The 16,396-nt window shown below is 46.4% G+C and overlaps 1 protein-coding gene across 4 annotated transcripts in view; it reads right to left on the bottom strand.

Annotated features, from left to right (window-relative positions):
• The window catches only part of NUP188 (nucleoporin 188), a 1,828,090-nt gene that overhangs the window by 1,718,133 nt on the left and 93,561 nt on the right, over positions 1-16,396 (bottom strand). For 3 of the 4 annotated variants that reach the window (XM_069609203.1, XM_069609201.1, XM_069609204.1), the window contains exon 2: positions 12,363-12,417. In XM_069609203.1, coding sequence (XP_069465304.1) covers positions 12,363-12,417 — 55 coding nt within the window. The remainder of the gene's footprint in view (positions 1-12,362; positions 12,418-16,396) is intronic. The other variant, XM_069609202.1, reaches the window with a different exon arrangement.

The following is a 16,396-nucleotide window of genomic DNA, read 5'->3' as shown; positions in this document are numbered from 1 at the left end:
TTCTTGTTGAAGTAGTACATGGCCACTGTGTTGTCCGTCATTATCAGGACATTCTTTCCCCATACAAAGGGCTGGAAGGCCTTCAGCGCTATTCTGATTGCCCTCAGCTCCAAAAGGTTGATGTGTAGTTTGGATTCTGATGGAGACCAACGACCACTGACTGTCAGATCATTAGTGTGGGCTCCCCACCCTGTGAGTGAGGCGTCCGTCACTACTGTTATCTCCGGCCATGGTTGCCAAAAGGGTTCTCCCTTCAGAATATTGTCCTTGCAAGCCCACCACAGAAGATCCTGTGCGACCCTGCTTGGAACCTGCAGTAGGTCTGACATCTTTCCTGAGAACTGGGACCATTGAGTTCTGGCACCAGGAAAATGCAACTTGCCATGAGGCCGAGCAACCTAAAAACATTTTTTTGAAATAAATAAATCAAAGGCCGGTAGACTCTGGGTATTCTGAAACTTGGTAACCATCTGCATAATGGCTTGAGTCCTCACCTCAGGTGGCACGCTCTTTCCCAAGGAAGTATCCAGTACAGCTCCGATGAACTGGAGTTTGAGAAGGTGTCATATGGGACTTCTTGTAATTGAGGGAGACGCCCAGTCTGTGAAGATAGTGGCAGGTGACGTTGAGATGATCCAGGACTTGTTCGGGAGAACGCGCCCTGATCAGCCAATCGTCCAGGTAGGGGTAGACGAGAATCCCCCCTCTCCCGAGACCCGCTGCCACCACCGCCATCAGTATGGTGAAAACCCTTGGGCGGAGGTTAGCCTGAATGGCACAACTCGAAATTGATAAGCGCCAACTGCGAACCTCAGGTATTTTCAGTGCTTGAGATGAATTGGCACATGAAAAAAAAGCATCCTGAAGGTCCAATGACACCAACCAATCTTGGAGCTGGAGGGCCTGAAGGATCTGATAAAGTGTGACCATCTTGAATTTGTCCTTCCTGAGGAACTTGTTCAAGTATTTTTATTTATTTATTTTATTCCATTATGGCGAAATTACATTGGGGAGAAAAGCACAGTAATGCTAATAGTTATTTACAGGCAAAACAGTGTAGGCCAAATATTACAACATGAGGGTATATACAAGAACATCATTAATTACAGGTGTACTGTTAGCATTGTAATTAATGTAAATTGAATAGTCCAGTGTTTGGGAGTTAGGTATTTGAAGCTACTGCCCCCTGCTCAAGTGTTTTTGTATCGGGGTATAATTAACAGTGCTTCGGTATTAGATCTGAGGGCTCTAGTGGCTTCTTTTTTGGTGATCGCATGGTTGAGGTAGAAGGGAGCATTTTTGTGGAGGCATTTGAAAGTGATACACAAGAGTTTTAAAAATAATTCTGGATTTGATGGGATGCCAATGTTCTCTTCTGATCTTGGAAATGTGATCAGTTTTCTTGATTCCAAGAGCTGCTCTCAAAGTTTTCTTTTGTAAAAGTAGTAATTTATTGAGGTTTGAGATGCAAGTGCCCAGTAATAGCACATTACAGTAGTCGAGCCGTGATGTGTTTTGACATAGTTAGGTTAGAGTCAAGATATACGCCTAAGTTTTGACATGTTTCAGTACAGGTATTGAGGTGCCATCAATATTCATGGCAGAGTAATCTGGGTGCAGGGTGCTTATTTTGCATTGGTCCAAGATGGGTCTCAGTCCCCCGTCCTTCTAGGTTATTAGAAAATAAGGGGAATACCAATCCTTGTTCCTCTCCGCTACAGGCACTGGTTCTATAGCGCCTTTCTCTAGCAGGGTTAAAATCTCCTGCACACGGAGCGTATACAGAATCCTCAAAAAGTGATTCCCCAGCGGATTGTTCGGAGATCTCCTTATGAAACAAAAGGCAGTAAACGTGTGCTACGGTTTCTAGAGCCCAAGCATCCAAAGTAATGTCTCGCCACTCTTCTAGATGCTGAGACAGCCTGCCCCCCACCGGTGAACTGTGACTCAAGACCTCAGAGAGGTTTTGAGGCGCTGATGCAGCGGCAGATGGTAAGGAAGCCGCTGTTTGAGCTGGCTTTGCACCCCTTCCTCGTCCACCACAAGCAAACCTTCTTTGGCCCCTTTGACTTGCCATTCCTCTCGCCCTTCCAACTGAGGAGTAATAGCGAAAAGATCTACCCCTCCAAGGTTATCCACTAGGTCAAAAAGTCTGAGGTTGCCCAATAGCGTGCCTAAAGATTTGGCTGCCGCATTCGAGGTCTGCAACCTCAAGACTCTCGCCAGCCTTGTTGCCAAAAAGGTGAAAGCCATCAAAAGGCATGTTGAGAAGTCTGGATTGCAATTCTGGTGCAAAACTCGACTTCCGCAACCACGCAAACCTGCGCATAACGGTGCTGGTAGCCATGGCTCCGCAACCACGCAAACCTGCGCATAACGGTGCTGGTAGCCATGGCTCTGCTGATGCTATCAGCAGAATCCAAACCTGACTGAAGAGACTCGCACATGGCCTCTTAGCCATCCCTAACACTGGCTAAGAAGCAGTCTCTTTCATCCCCTTCGGGAATGTGCTCAGCTGCCATGGAAATGCAGTCCCATAGAGTTAATGTAAACTTTCTGGGGCACAAGTGGAGTTGGCAGATTTCAATGCCATGCTCGCTGCGGAAAATACCTTCCTTGCCCATCCATCTACTCGTTTGTCGTACCTAGCAGGAGGGATGGTAGGATACACCGCTTGTTTAGATGTTGCAGTAGCTGTCTGCACCACCAGACTCTCTGGAGTGGGGTTTTTTAACAGGTAGTCCGGGTCACTACTGGAAAGGCGATACTTCGTTGTTAAGTAACAGCCGGATTGGTCTCCAGTGTCTGCCAATTCGTCGTCACTCTTTTTTGCAAGGCAATGTGGAATGGTAAAATGGGATCTGACTGTGGACCTTTGTCTAGAATGTCAGTAAAGTAATCTTGTTTGTAAGGTAATGGAGGCCTACTCCAACCCATGTAGTCCACTACTTTTGACATAAATGCCTGTAAGATGCATCTACATGCTCCCCAGCCTCTGGATTCCCAACCTCTAGTTCGGGTGAGGTATCCAACCCACTTGCAGTCTGCAGGTTATCATAGACGTCGTTCATCCTCGACTCCGCTGCAATGAAACTGTCAGATACATTAGGTGTACCATATTGCAGGCCAAATGGGGCCTTCTCATCAGACAGCTCATCTTCCTCAAAGATTGAAGAAAGAGACTTAAAATAGCCCTTCCTAGGCAGTGGGACATATGTTTTCTCTCTGGAATCATGGGTTTTGACAGTAATGGGTTCGACACCGGAGTGGTCGTCGAGACATTCTTTATCTGCGCCAATGTTTTTACTGCAGCGCTTGTTGTCGAAAGCACAGCTGGCAAAGTTGGAGCAGCTGGTGTCAATGTGGATCAAGCCTTCGTCCCAGGCTCGAGGGCGCACTGGATTTAGGTGGAGCCCTTTCCTTACCAGCTTCTTTCGAAGTTGTGGTAGGAGCATGGCTTTGTTTTTGCTTTTCGAAAATGTTAAGCATTTCAGCCCTGAAGGCCTCCCACTCGGCCTGAGTGGATTTCTTGGTTGGACAAGCAACTTTTTCTGGGTAAGAATCTGACGATGAAGACGACCTACAGTGCCTCTTCGACGACTTCGAGAACGAAGAAGAGTGGTGTGAGCCACTCCTTGGCCTGGACCGCTTGGTCTTCTTCCTCCAAGGAGAGTCGCGTCTTCTCTCGCCAGTCGAAGGTTTCACGGATCGGGTAGGGGATTTAGGGATTTTACCTACCTTCAGCTTCTCCTTCCGTTCCCTCAAGGCCTTTCCAGTCATAGACCGGCACTTGGAGCCGTCGATGTGTCATAGTCCGCTCTGAGGCACCAAAAACATTGGTGCGGATCTGGGACATTTTCTATCCGCAATCCCGACACTTTTTAAAACCGGACCGGAGTCATCCGTGTCGATGATGAAGACATCTCGATGTCAAAGTTTAACAAAGACGTCACAAGATGTCAAGAAGCGTGCCGTATTCGTGGAAAAACAGAACTGAAGCCAACGGGCGCTGCGCGTGCTATATATGCCTTCGATGACATCCTTGACTGAGACCTTCGAGGGACATCGGGTCGACACAATCGACGCACAGCACCACCTGCCGAAAAGAGTTTTCTGAAGCAGCTGAAGCTGGACAACATGTGTCAAAGGATGAGGAATACGTGGGAGGACACAATCCATTCGAAGAGGATAATTTACGACTGGCACGGGAAAGACCCTGGGCGTTAAAGAAATTGGAGGTGGGGAAAGTGATCTCTGGTCTACAGTTCCTCAAATAGCGATATTATGAGAAGGGAGACAAGGTGGATGCCCTGCTCGCGTCAAGGCTATGGGGACAGAGGGCCGATAGGTGGGTAACGACAGTTAAAGACTCCATGGGGCGCTACAGTCCATGATGGGGAAGTGGTGCAGGAATTTGCCACGTTCTATGAACAACTGTACGGGGAAGAAAGGGTGATGGAGAAGGTAGTGCTCGACAGATATCTGAATTGTGTGCCCCTGCCAATGCTCTGCGAGACCGAGGTCTCAGATCTAGAAAGACCGTTCACCCAGGAGGATTTACTGAGGGCCATTAGCGGATTGAAGTTGGGGAAAGCCCCTAGGGACGATGGCTACACAGTGGGGTTTTATAAGGCATTCTCCGGATCCCTGGCCCAGCATTTGGCGAAATTTTTCAATAATATCCTGTCCACGGGGAAGGCACCCACCTCATTCGGTAGAGCCTTAGTAACTGTTTTGCCCGATAGTTGCAAGTCGTACTGCCCTATCTCTCTTTTAAACATTGATGCAAAGATATTTACCAGGATTCTGGCCACGAGAATGGAGAGGTGTATGCAGAAATTGGTACACTGCGACCAGGTGGGGTTTATCCAGGGCAGGCAGGAGGCGGATACAGTGCATAGAACACTGCATTTGATGGAGGCTGCAGCGAAAGGGCAAGGAAACCCGGTACTGGTTGCCTTGGATGCTGAGAAAGCATTCCATCGCATGGAATGGGGTTTTCTGTATGGGCTCGTCTGCAAATACGGGTTTGGTGACCGGATTTTGAAGGGAATACGTGCATAGTAGGCATCTCCGAGAGCCTGGGCGACGGTCAATGGAAGGCTGTCCAGGCCTTTTTGACTTGGAGGGGCACTAGGCAGGGCTGTCCACTCTCGCCTCTCCTGTTTGCGCTCATGATGGAGGTGCATGCAGAGCGGCTCAGGAGGGCCCCCCAGGTGGAGGGCATTAGAGTTGGGGAGAGGGAGTTTAAAGTCAGGCTTCATGTGGACGGCGTCCGCACCCAGTGAACCCAGCGAGCTCAACCCTGGCAGCCCTAACAATAAATCGAGGAGCATGGGCTTTTTTCAGGCTTTAATGTCAAGAGAGAAAGGTCTCATCTTTCCCTTCTAAGGAGATGACCAGAGGGATGTCGAGGGGCTTCGGCCCCTTGGGATAGAAATTCAGCTGGAGTATTTGATACCTCAGAGTCACCATTGTTCGACATGGGGGTGGGGGGACCTGGGCGAAGCAAACTACCCTCCTCTCTTTAATAAACTATTCAGTGAAATGACAAGCTGAGATAGAATGGCTCTGGGTCCCGAGGGGTTGGCTACCAAGGAGAATTAGGTAACACCCGTTTCTGGGGATCTACTGGGAGGTACTGAGCAAAGGAGCAAAGACACGAGGAGTCACCACTTGACCCTCCACGATGAGTCATGTCTGGACACCTGCAGGGTGTAATGAGATACCTGAATCAGAGAGATACCAGGAATGGTTCGAGGCAGGACTGGCTAGAGTGGGCCAAATCTGGAAGCAATGGAGGTTCATAAGGATTCAAGAACTGGAGGCTGGTTTAGGTATTGGTAGGCTGTCAGTACTTCTCTACCTCCGGCTAAAAGGGATTTTCACCGCAGAGAAATGGAGGGAACAAATTCAGAGCGACCTTGCCCCTGTTGAGAAGGTCTTTGATGGACAAATGGAGATAGGGGCCTAGTCTTGCTGCTCTCTAGGGCTCTACTGGAGACATCGGGGAGGGCAGGGAGGGATGGGAAAGGGACCCGAGTCTGGACTTAACGACCACCTCTGTAAACTTATGTGTAGAAGGTCCTTTAACCCTTTAAGTGCCATGGGTTCCCCCCCCCCAGTGCCAAGGCCTTTTTTGGTTATTTCGGTATGTCGCCATTCAAAGCCTTGTAATTTTACAGGAGATATCTAAGCCAAATTTGGCCCCTTTTTTCCCCACATGTAGGCAGTCGTAACGCCACCCAGGAATCCTAGGTTGCTGTAGGGGGGTAAGAGAAAATAAGCAAAAAGGGCGAACATTTTGTTTTCTTTTCTCAAAAAAATGCCAATAAAATGATGTACAAAGAAGCCTGTGGTTTTTTCCTTGTAAGCGCTAGGAACAAATGGTTTGCTGTGGTGAATTCCCCAATTTCCTGGCTTTCAAGAACAGGTGGAGTGGAAATGAAAAAAAATTATTTTGATGTGGTTATCAAGCGTTTTGTGAGAGGTAGGCGATTTTGGCCATTTTTGCCAATTGGACATGCGTAGACAGAATGGAATAAAAGGGTAGGAAAGCCGAATTGGAGGACAGAAAGGCATACATTCCTGAAAATTAGACAATAATCCAAGTTAAAAAAGGGGTGATTTGCGCTGGTCAGTCAAAACTAGGTAGAGGAAAATTCCATAATTTAGGGAAAAAGCGGGAAAATGACTGAAAAAAAGGTATGTGTTGGGACATTGTTGGCCTGGTACGGCAATGGCTTCTATGAATTTTGAGAAAAACAATGCTCCGCTACATTCCGCCCCCCCGATACCACCCCCCCCCCCCCGACTCTTGCAGGTCGGAAATAACACATTGTTTTGTAATGTTTCACAAAACAAGCAATACCACAAGCCAAGAATCAGAGCCATGGTACGCAGGAGTTTTATGCTTACGGCCTGAACAGACGTACTTAGCATGTGTAAATCAGGAAAACCAATGTGGTGAGGAAGGGCAAGCATACATTTTTTGAAAGACCAGAGGCAGACCTTTTCAAAGGTAGGTGACTTGTGCAGTTTACAAACGTGTATGGTGCCTAAAGCAGCGACTAAATGTAGTCACATTAGGGAAATGAAAGGGTTGTGTGACAAAGGGCAGCAGCAAATGGATCGAAACGGTATGAAAACCATGCAAACACAACCAATGGCATACCTTCCCACGTTCCCACAGGTGTCCCGACGTAAACTGTACCTCACATGTGTGGGTGCACCTACCCGGGGGCCAAGGGGAGAGCCAAAAACGCGGCTAACTCCAAGTCTTTTCCGACAGCTGAATTTCACGATTTTTTCAGAAGGGCGCACCATACAGATATGGGCCTACGGTGTCCAAGCCACCAAGGAAAACAGGGAACCCCATGCATTTCCGAAAAGAGGACACCCGTCTGAATCCGCAGAGGTCTGACTTGCACAAATCGGCCAGAATTTACATTGTGTTTGTTTCCCCACCAAATATCACACTTTGTCAGGGATTGTGGGCAATACATTCAGGGCCACTTCGCGCATGTCATACCTCTGTGCATTCCCACTGGTGTCCTCTTTTCGGAAATCCATGGTGTTCCCAGTTTTCCCAGTTTGTCTTGGACACTCTAGGCCCAAATCTGTATGGTGTGCAAATGAGTCAAAATCCTGCAATCCTGCTGTGTGAAAGGACAGGGGGTCATCTGTGTTTTTGGCTTCGCCCTTTGCGCCCCGGTAGGTTCACCCACACGTGAGGTACCGTTTTCATCGGGACACGTGTGGGGACGCGGGAAGGAAGGCCATATGTTGTTAGCGAATTGAGAAGCGCATACTGCAGAGGTTGCGCAGCGGGAAGTGTTGAGGTGGCAGGCAGCCCTGTAGACGAAAGAAGCTTTCAGTTCCCTGTTCGCACCTCCGGCAGCTGGCGAGCATCAAAGAACACCAAGAGCGAAGCAAGCTCCTTTCGTGAGAGATGCAGGACTCAGAAAATCAGAGCTGTCATAAGCTTCGACCAGGAAGACTAAGGTTACAGCAGCAACAGGTAAAGGGGACGCGCAAGAAGAGACCGGTGGGTTGGCCTATGATAGGTGCCCCAGAGCACTCTGAGATACCGCTGGCTGACTGCAATTGTTTTGAATGCCGAACTAATGAAAGAAAGCATATTTGCTAATATCCATATGTAAAGATGCATCAAGAGGAAGAGTTTTATAACCATCATTGCCAAAGCCAAGAGGGGGCAATATTTAAGACAAACTGCATTGGCTAAAGCATTACAGAGTAAAGGGAAAACAGTTGGACATATGGCAAGTGAAAAAGTGGAGTTTTGTATCCTTATAGAAGAACTAGCAAATCTCAAAGTTGCTGAAAGTTAAAGACGTTGTCGATACTTGAAGTTAACCTCATCACTCATCACTGGCAGGTGAATAAACCAGGAAAGTGCTTGTGAGTGGTAGTCCTGGCAGGTTAGTGAGCCAGGAAGACGACATTGAAGTACTACACTGTGGTGAAAGGTTGTTGTGGAAACGAAGTTGTTTGATGGACCATACTGACGAAAACATTCTGTTTATAAAGAAATGCTTTCAGTAGTTTGTTTTTATTTAATAATGTTTTTATAACGTGCCTAATACTGTACCCGAGTTCGGTTTCTAGGCGAGTATCCGGGATTCGAAACTCTGTTGCTCTGCGTGGTCTTCCTTCCAAGACCAGCTCGTTGACCCTGTGCTATCCCTCAGTTGTATTTTTCCAAAAAAAAGACGCTCTAGTGAAATGTTCATTGGCCACACGGAGCTAATCAATATACGGATTTTCGTGTGTTTGTCATTCCTGTGGATATATTGTGCGGTGTTTACACCTTCTTTTATATATACTACCAGTCTTATCCATGTGGTAAGGAGTGTGTTTTGATCCATTAGAACATGGTTTTTGCCGTTTGAGAAGAATATACGGGTCTGTTAGTAAACCATCATTTGTTAATCTTACCTGGATGGTGGTATTTGAGTGTAGCTCAATCAGCCATTTCAATATTTCCCATGGGCACTCATGCTCTAACTTTTTTGTAAAGCAATTCTCTTCGGGACCGCATCAAATGCCATTTTAAAATCTATAAATGCAACATAAATAGCTTGTTTCTTATGATGGGCCCGTTGTATTATACTCGTCACGGTTATCATATTTATTGCCGTGCCTAAACCTGGTAGGAACCCTGTTTGAAAAGGGTCCCGAATGTTCTTACTGTCCAACCATTTATTCAAAGAATTCAACAACAACCTGGCAAACATCTTGCCTGGACAGTCAGCAGTGCAATAGGTCTATATGATTTAGGATCCAACCGATCACCTTTTTTAAATATTGGAAGAATAATTGATTTCCTCCATGAATCTGGGATTTTACCTGTTGTAAAAATATTTCTGTATATTTGATGTAAAATCACAGCCCATTCTTCCGGATGTTTTTTGAGCATGCTGTTGTGTAAACCATCCGGAACTCTAGCACGCGATTGACTTCATTTGCTTATGCAATGCAAAGTGTCTTCTACTTCCACCGGAAAGTCATGCTTAGTGAATTTGGCTAAATAAAGCATGTTTAAGTCTGGGAAAAGAACAAGGTGACTTATAGATGTTCTGATAGCAGTTTTGCCACTCCATGCTTGATATCGAATTGATTTGGCAACTGTAGCTTGATTCAAAAGCGACCAGATACCGGCCATAGATTTACTTACAATTTGACCTAACATTTGTTCACCGTCTTTCACATTTTGCATAATTTTCCTTTCTTTAAGCCAATTTTTGTAAGTTGATTTCAGCGGACTAATTTTTGCACCTTTCTCTGTGCTATCTACTATATATATAAATTACGGATTTCCCATTTTAGCTGAGCCTTTCTTTGCTTCAATTCGATATCAAAAGCATGGTGATGTTTTTGCATCCTGCCATCATGCCGGATCACTTGTTTGAACGTTTGCATTGCATAAACATAGTCGTTCGATATTTTGATAAGACATACAGAAAAGATTATCCAGTTTGGAGTTAAACTGCATTAGCTTTAATCTTGTCCCGTTTTAACGGTTACCATGGTTATTTACTACCAAATTTGTTACATTAGGGTTTATTTGCATTTTCTTGTTTGATATGGGGAAAGTGAAAGTCATCCATTATTCATTATGATCACTCAAATCTGTATGAATAACATACAGAGATTTGATATCATTTACAAAGGATCGGTCGACATGTATATAATCCAAGGTTGCCTGCTTGGTCTCTATGCCATGTGAGTTGCGATGGTATATCGCCAAAGGTACTTCCATTGAGCATGACATTTCTTTCATTCATTATTGTTTGACATATGGCTTCATTAACCCCCAGTTCTAAATCTAGACCTGAAGAAAGATGGAGATTAAGATCACCCAATACTATGGTGCATGTCACTTGCACGTCCAATATGAGGGTATCTAAAATTGTTATAAAATGCTCTAAGAAAACCTCTCCTGTTAAGGTTTGGGTGTTCCAGTAACCATTTACTATTGAAATTGTTAACTGATCTCTGGATAACTTAACTACTTGAAAGCAGGTAGATGGAACATAGCACTGATGACTTCGAAAACCCATACTTTTCTTAACTGCTATTAATAACACTCCTTTCGGAAGGCCCAAGAATTTTTTCATAGTTGGAGTCATCATGATCGTATGTGTATCCCATATAAGTGTCGTCATAAGCCATATCTCTTGGAGAACAATATCATCAAAATCAATCAATCCACCAGAAGTGTAGTTAGTGAAGCGTTTGTGTCCTCTAGTATTCCAAGAGACAAGACTGATATCTTTTTTTGGGCATTGTTATGATCGCAGTGACTCATTCAAAGTGGGAATCTTTGCTACTTGCAGTAAATATTCGTGGTAGACAACTCATAACTTACTGTTCCTTTAACTTCATGTCTTGTGTTATTATAAAACCCATAGCATATAGAGCTATTCTAGATTGCCAGAGTGTATGTGCTACAAGGGCTGAATGAGTATGTATTTGTGCTTCCGAAAGACGAAAGAACATTATGATTCACAAATTTGACTAGATCAATATCCACTGTAGATATTTTTGCCAACTCAGGCATCTCTGCACAGATATTTAATATGCTTGTTCGGTTTAGGTCAAAAATTCTATATGGGTGCTCTCTGCATTTCAGAATGAATCGATGGGTACGAAACTACTTAGCCCCTTGATTGTTGGAGATTGTGGGCGGTGGTTGTAGCTCTGTTTTTTTTATTACCTCTCACCTATCTTCCTTGTGGTTAATGCCACGACCATCGTGGTTGTGGCGATTATCCTGTGCTGTCACTAGGACCCTTTAAAAGAGGTCCAAGTGCAGGAAATGTTTGTGTGTTGTGCTGTTTCTCTTCATTAGCTTTGGTGCCCTGAATGTGTTGTAAATAAACATCAATTGCTGATCTAATTTCTTCTCATAGATCATGTGTAGATGGAATAACAGCAGAGGCTGCAGTCTCCCCCGAAACTTCCACTGAGTCTACAGAACTCAAGAAATGATGGACTACATGCATGAGGGGTTTACTACACTACACTCTAAACTGGACGATATGAGCGCGACAATAAGCTCAATTACAGCCCGGATGGAGAAAACAAATACCCGAGTGACAGAGACGCAGTCCCAGATCAGGGTTGCAGAAGATGGTATCACAACGCTTGACATGGCAGAAACCCTGAGATTTCTTAAACACTAGAACTGCAAGATGCAAGTGTTTTCTTTGAACAGTGAGATTGCAAGCGGCACATGCTTTCCCAATATGTGAGCGTATGTTTCTGCAATGCCTGAGATTCCCATAAACAGTGAGACTTCAAGAGGGAATCCTTTCCTTTACACTGTTGCAATGTCCTCCCTTACTCCACCTTTACTCCAGCATTGAGATAGCAGTAAGCAATATTTTCTGCGTACCTCTAGGATTCACAAATCATGAGGGTGAAGGCCCTAGGTCAGTTTCCATAGAACTCCCATTGCCACACCCAAGCAGTGAGACTCCAACAGAGGAATGTGTACTCATTACATGTAGGATTCAAGATCACTGAAACTCTGGGAGCCGAGGATTCCCAGATGTCCTTGTGATTCCTGCAAGTGGCAATATTGTGGAAGGGCAATTGTTTACTGGCTTCCCCCACCTCTGGGATACAGCTGGAGATGAAAAGATGTGAATAAAAACATGTCTAGACGCTCTCGCATGCTAATCAAATCATTTTCACTACATCTGGGTACTGGCTACCAATCTCACCTCGCCTGCTGGCAAATTAATTACAGTTATATGTATATGGGCCAAAGCACATCATTGCACAAGTCTATTATGTACTAAGCGGTACACAGCATACACAAATCAGATACTTACTGGCTCCCTCAGTGCCGAACGTCCCAATAGAATGGTCCACAATTCACGACTGCTACTGTGAAGAAACAAAACTCATATTAGCCATGGTACAAAAACAGCATGCCCCAAACCTGTTGATGTAAACTTATCACCTAGGTCATTGTAATGTTAAGATATACTGGTGCAGAGAATTCCATTTAGGGAGTCGACGTACAATGAGAGGCAAGTATATAATGTCCCAGTCTGAAAAAACGTTAAGAGTGAGACTTTCTGTAGCAGGCAAGTGCAACATCACTACCAACATGCAGCAAATGAAAGGGGAACCCCTACACTAAAGCAACAAACTTCTTCTCTTTACCTCAACCACTCAGTTTACTTTGAAGCAGGCAGGCAGCCAAGCCAGCTGACCCACCGATATCTCCTCAATGTGGGGAGGGATACATTTAATCAACCACGATGAATGCATGCATGGGTGTCATCAACTATCACCACCACCTTCATTGCCTCCCCCAAAGCCGGAGCTTGTTACCAAGATGCGTGCTGGAGTATTTGCTCTGTAATCACGACCAGGAGGGTGTTGATGTTCACATGCACTGTGGTAGCAGGTTACAGACGGCATCCAAATGCTGCAGATACCAGAAGCCAAACCCACTTCGAGCAATCAGATGCAGCTCAAAGAAGAGAGATGGACATTGGAATACCATAAGCATGGCAGTTGCGCTCTGTTAAGTGAGTCAGGTACAATACAATGTGAGTAGGAGAGCAGTCAATGGGATTGACGCCTTTGGCATTACACCAGATAAAGCGTTTTCATTTACTGGAATAGCAATATTGGGTGTTGGGTTTCCTAGTTTCCCTGAGTATGTCCATACATCTCTGAAGGAGTTGAAGGTGTCCAAACTCTAGGACCTCAGGAGCCAGGCTGCTAAATTCAGAGTTTGCGGGCATGGGTGCAGTGTTTACCCCTGTCCTGAGATAACAGGTTGTACGGGCAGGGCAGTTTCATAGGAGGGGGAGAGGGACATCTCTGTCAGATGACAGAACCAGGGTTGGCGGGCCCACATAGGGGCCCGCCAATATCATGGTGACTGGTTCCTGGTGCATGATCTTGTTGAGTAAAGGAGTTGGGGGGCAAGAGGGTGAGCGTAAACAAATCTCCCCGACCATGTTATCCAGAGCCCGTTCCCCTTGGAGTGGTTCTGTGGGTACCTGGAGGCGTAATCTTGGCATTGAGCGTTCTCCAAAGTTGCGAACAAGTCGCTCTCTGGGAAGCCACATTCTGCGAAAACGTTGGAAACAATGACTTTGTGTGTTGCCATTCGTACTCTACTGGCAGTGAGAAATCTCTGCTGAGCAGGTCTGCCAGAAGATTGAGTTCCCCGGGAACGTGTTGCACAGCAGGAACATCCTGTGTTTGAGAGCCCATATCCAAATATTTTGGGACAGCTTAGATAGCCCTGAAGAGTGTTCAGGTAGTACATGGCTGTGGTGCCGTCTGTCAAAATCAGGACCGTCTTCCCCTGTAACTGTGTTTGAAAGGCTTTCAGTGCTTTGAATACTGCTAATCGCTCCAACAGATTTATGTGGTTGGACGCTACTTGTGGGGACCAGACGCTGTGCGCTGTCTGCTGAAGCAGGTGAACCATCCACTCGTGAGAGACGCAGTCATGAGAGAGGCTTCTACTGCAGGGGTGATGAAGGTCTGCCCCTTCAAGAGGTTTTCCCTCGATGACCACTGCAGAGAGAGAACGAGGACTGGCGAGACAACTACCAGATCTTCCCATTGTCTGCTGGCCTGACACCACTGGCTGTTGAGCCACTCTTGCATGGAACGCATGCAAGGAACTAAATAAATGCAGGACGCCATCATTCCTAAAAGTCGCATGGCTTTGCATACCGTCACTTCCCAACTGGCTACATACTGAGGGATCTGAAACAGCATGTTTTGAACCCTCTCGTTGGAGGGGAAGAGGAGGCCGTCTTTCGTCCAAATTAGAGCCCCTAGAAACCGTTTGACTTGACTGGGGTCTATGCTGGATTTCTTCTCGTTGATGGAGAATCCCAGACTGAATAAGAGGTCTATTGTCTTCTGCGTGTTCAATAGGCATGTTTCGTAGGACTCCCCTCTTATGAGCCAGTCGTCGAGGTAAGGGTAAACCGGGACGGATAGTCTGCACAAGTGTGCTGCAGCTACTGCCAGTACCTTTATAAACACCCTCAGTGTCGAGGCAATGCCGAAGGGGAGTACCCTGAACCGATCGTGCTTGTCCTATCATGAACCTCAGGTATTTTCTGTGCGCTGGCAACATTGAAATATCAAAGTAGGCATCTTTCATGTCCAGTGTTGCCATGTAATCCCCCTGTTTCAACAGTGGGATTACTTCCTGTAAAGTGACCATACAAAATTTTTGAGGTTTAACAAACTTGTTCACTGGGTGCAAGTCTAGCACAGGGCGCATGGTGAGATCATTTTTGGGTACAAGGAAATACACTGAATAAAAACCTTTGTTTACCTGTTGAATAGGGACGACTTCTATGGTGTCCTTTCCTAAAAGGGTCTCCACCTCTTGCAGCAGGATCCGCAGGTGGTCCGGCATCAGGTGTCTTGATCTTGGCGGTCAGAATTGGGGTGATCAGACAAATTCTAAACAGTGCCCATGGGCGACCGTCTTTAGAATCCACTGATCGGTTATCCCCTCCCATGCAGTAAGGAAAGATGTTATACTCCCTCCAACCGGGGTGGCATGGGAAGGGGACCTGGGTCTGAAGGTCATTTCTGCCCAGAGGCCGGGGCGCCTCTGGGGTTAGAACCTCGTCCTCTACCTTTGCCACGCCGCTGTCCTCTGGGTGGATAAGTGGTGGAGGTATTAAGACCCTTGTCCCGAATTCCAGTTGTTTCCTGCATTATACTGGTTCTGGGGAAAACTAGATTGCCAAAGAAAGGACCGGCGGGAGCCGGTTCTTCTCTGAGGAGAGGGTTTATGGGTAATCTGTTGAAGGGACTTGAGTGTTTCAGGCTCTTTCTTGGCTGTTTCTAGTGCATCGTCCAGTGCCTTGCCAAACAGGTTGGTGTCTGCCACGGGTTTATCAGAGCTGCTTGGGTCTCCGGCTTGAAACCCGAGTTCCTCAGCCATGCATGTCGTTTGAGCAAGGTACCTTGTGCCAGGGTCCTTCCCGCTGTCTCTGCAGCATCCAGGGTGTTCTTGAGCACATTCTGGTTGACTTGCTTGCCCTCCGAAACGATGGCGAGCAACTTGGTCCGTGTAGGTTCTGGCACTTCCTGAAGACCTTCTTGCAGAAGGTTGCACTGGACATCTGCATAGCTGGCCAATAGTGTGGTGTTAGCTATTCGGGTTGAAAACGCAGCAGCAGTTGTGACCCTCTTTCCCAGTGTATATAGTCTCTTGGACTCCTTATCGGGTGGTGCCTCGCCTGTAGACAGGGGAACACCAGCCAGTTTTCTAGTAGTGGTAACCACTAAGGAATCTGGAGTGGCATGTCCCTTGATGTAGGCAGGGTCGGCTGGAGAAGGACGAAACAACTTTTCCACCCTAGGGTTCACCGCCCTGGTTTGAGCTGGCTTCAACAAGGAAGGTGCCAATCTCTCTTAATAGAGTTTAACAAAGAGATGGCCTGGCTGGCCGGATGTTTTTCTTTGAGTATATCCTACACAAAGTCAGAATCAGAATCTGGAAAAGCTTCTTGAGTGGCGATCTGAAAATGGTCAGCCGCCTTCTTCAAGATGGCGTTAAACGCCATTTGATCATCCACTGGGGAGGCTTGACGGGCCAGAGTGGGTGGCGTGGGGGGATTGAATCTATGCACAGGGCATCGGGGTCCTGGGTGGGAGAAAGGGAGGTCCAAGGTTGAGCCTCAACCCGACGACCGTCATCCCAATTGTCTAGAAGATCTGCCTGCTCATCCACATTGTAGTTTTCCAGAAAGGTGGCATCCTCATCCTGATTATAAGTGTCCATAACATCATCTGTGAGGACACAGGTATACTCCTCATGTGGATCCTCCAAGGTCCTTTGAAACTTGGATACAGGCGTAAA

This window comes from Ambystoma mexicanum, chromosome 8 (assembly GCF_040938575.1).
Source record: "Ambystoma mexicanum isolate Mex_15411 chromosome 8, UKY_AmexF1_1, whole genome shotgun sequence".
NCBI classification, from domain to species: domain Eukaryota; kingdom Metazoa; phylum Chordata; class Amphibia; order Caudata; family Ambystomatidae; genus Ambystoma; species Ambystoma mexicanum.
Note: the sequence above shows the minus strand (reverse complement) of the source record. Positions and strands in the feature narration are given on the sequence as shown.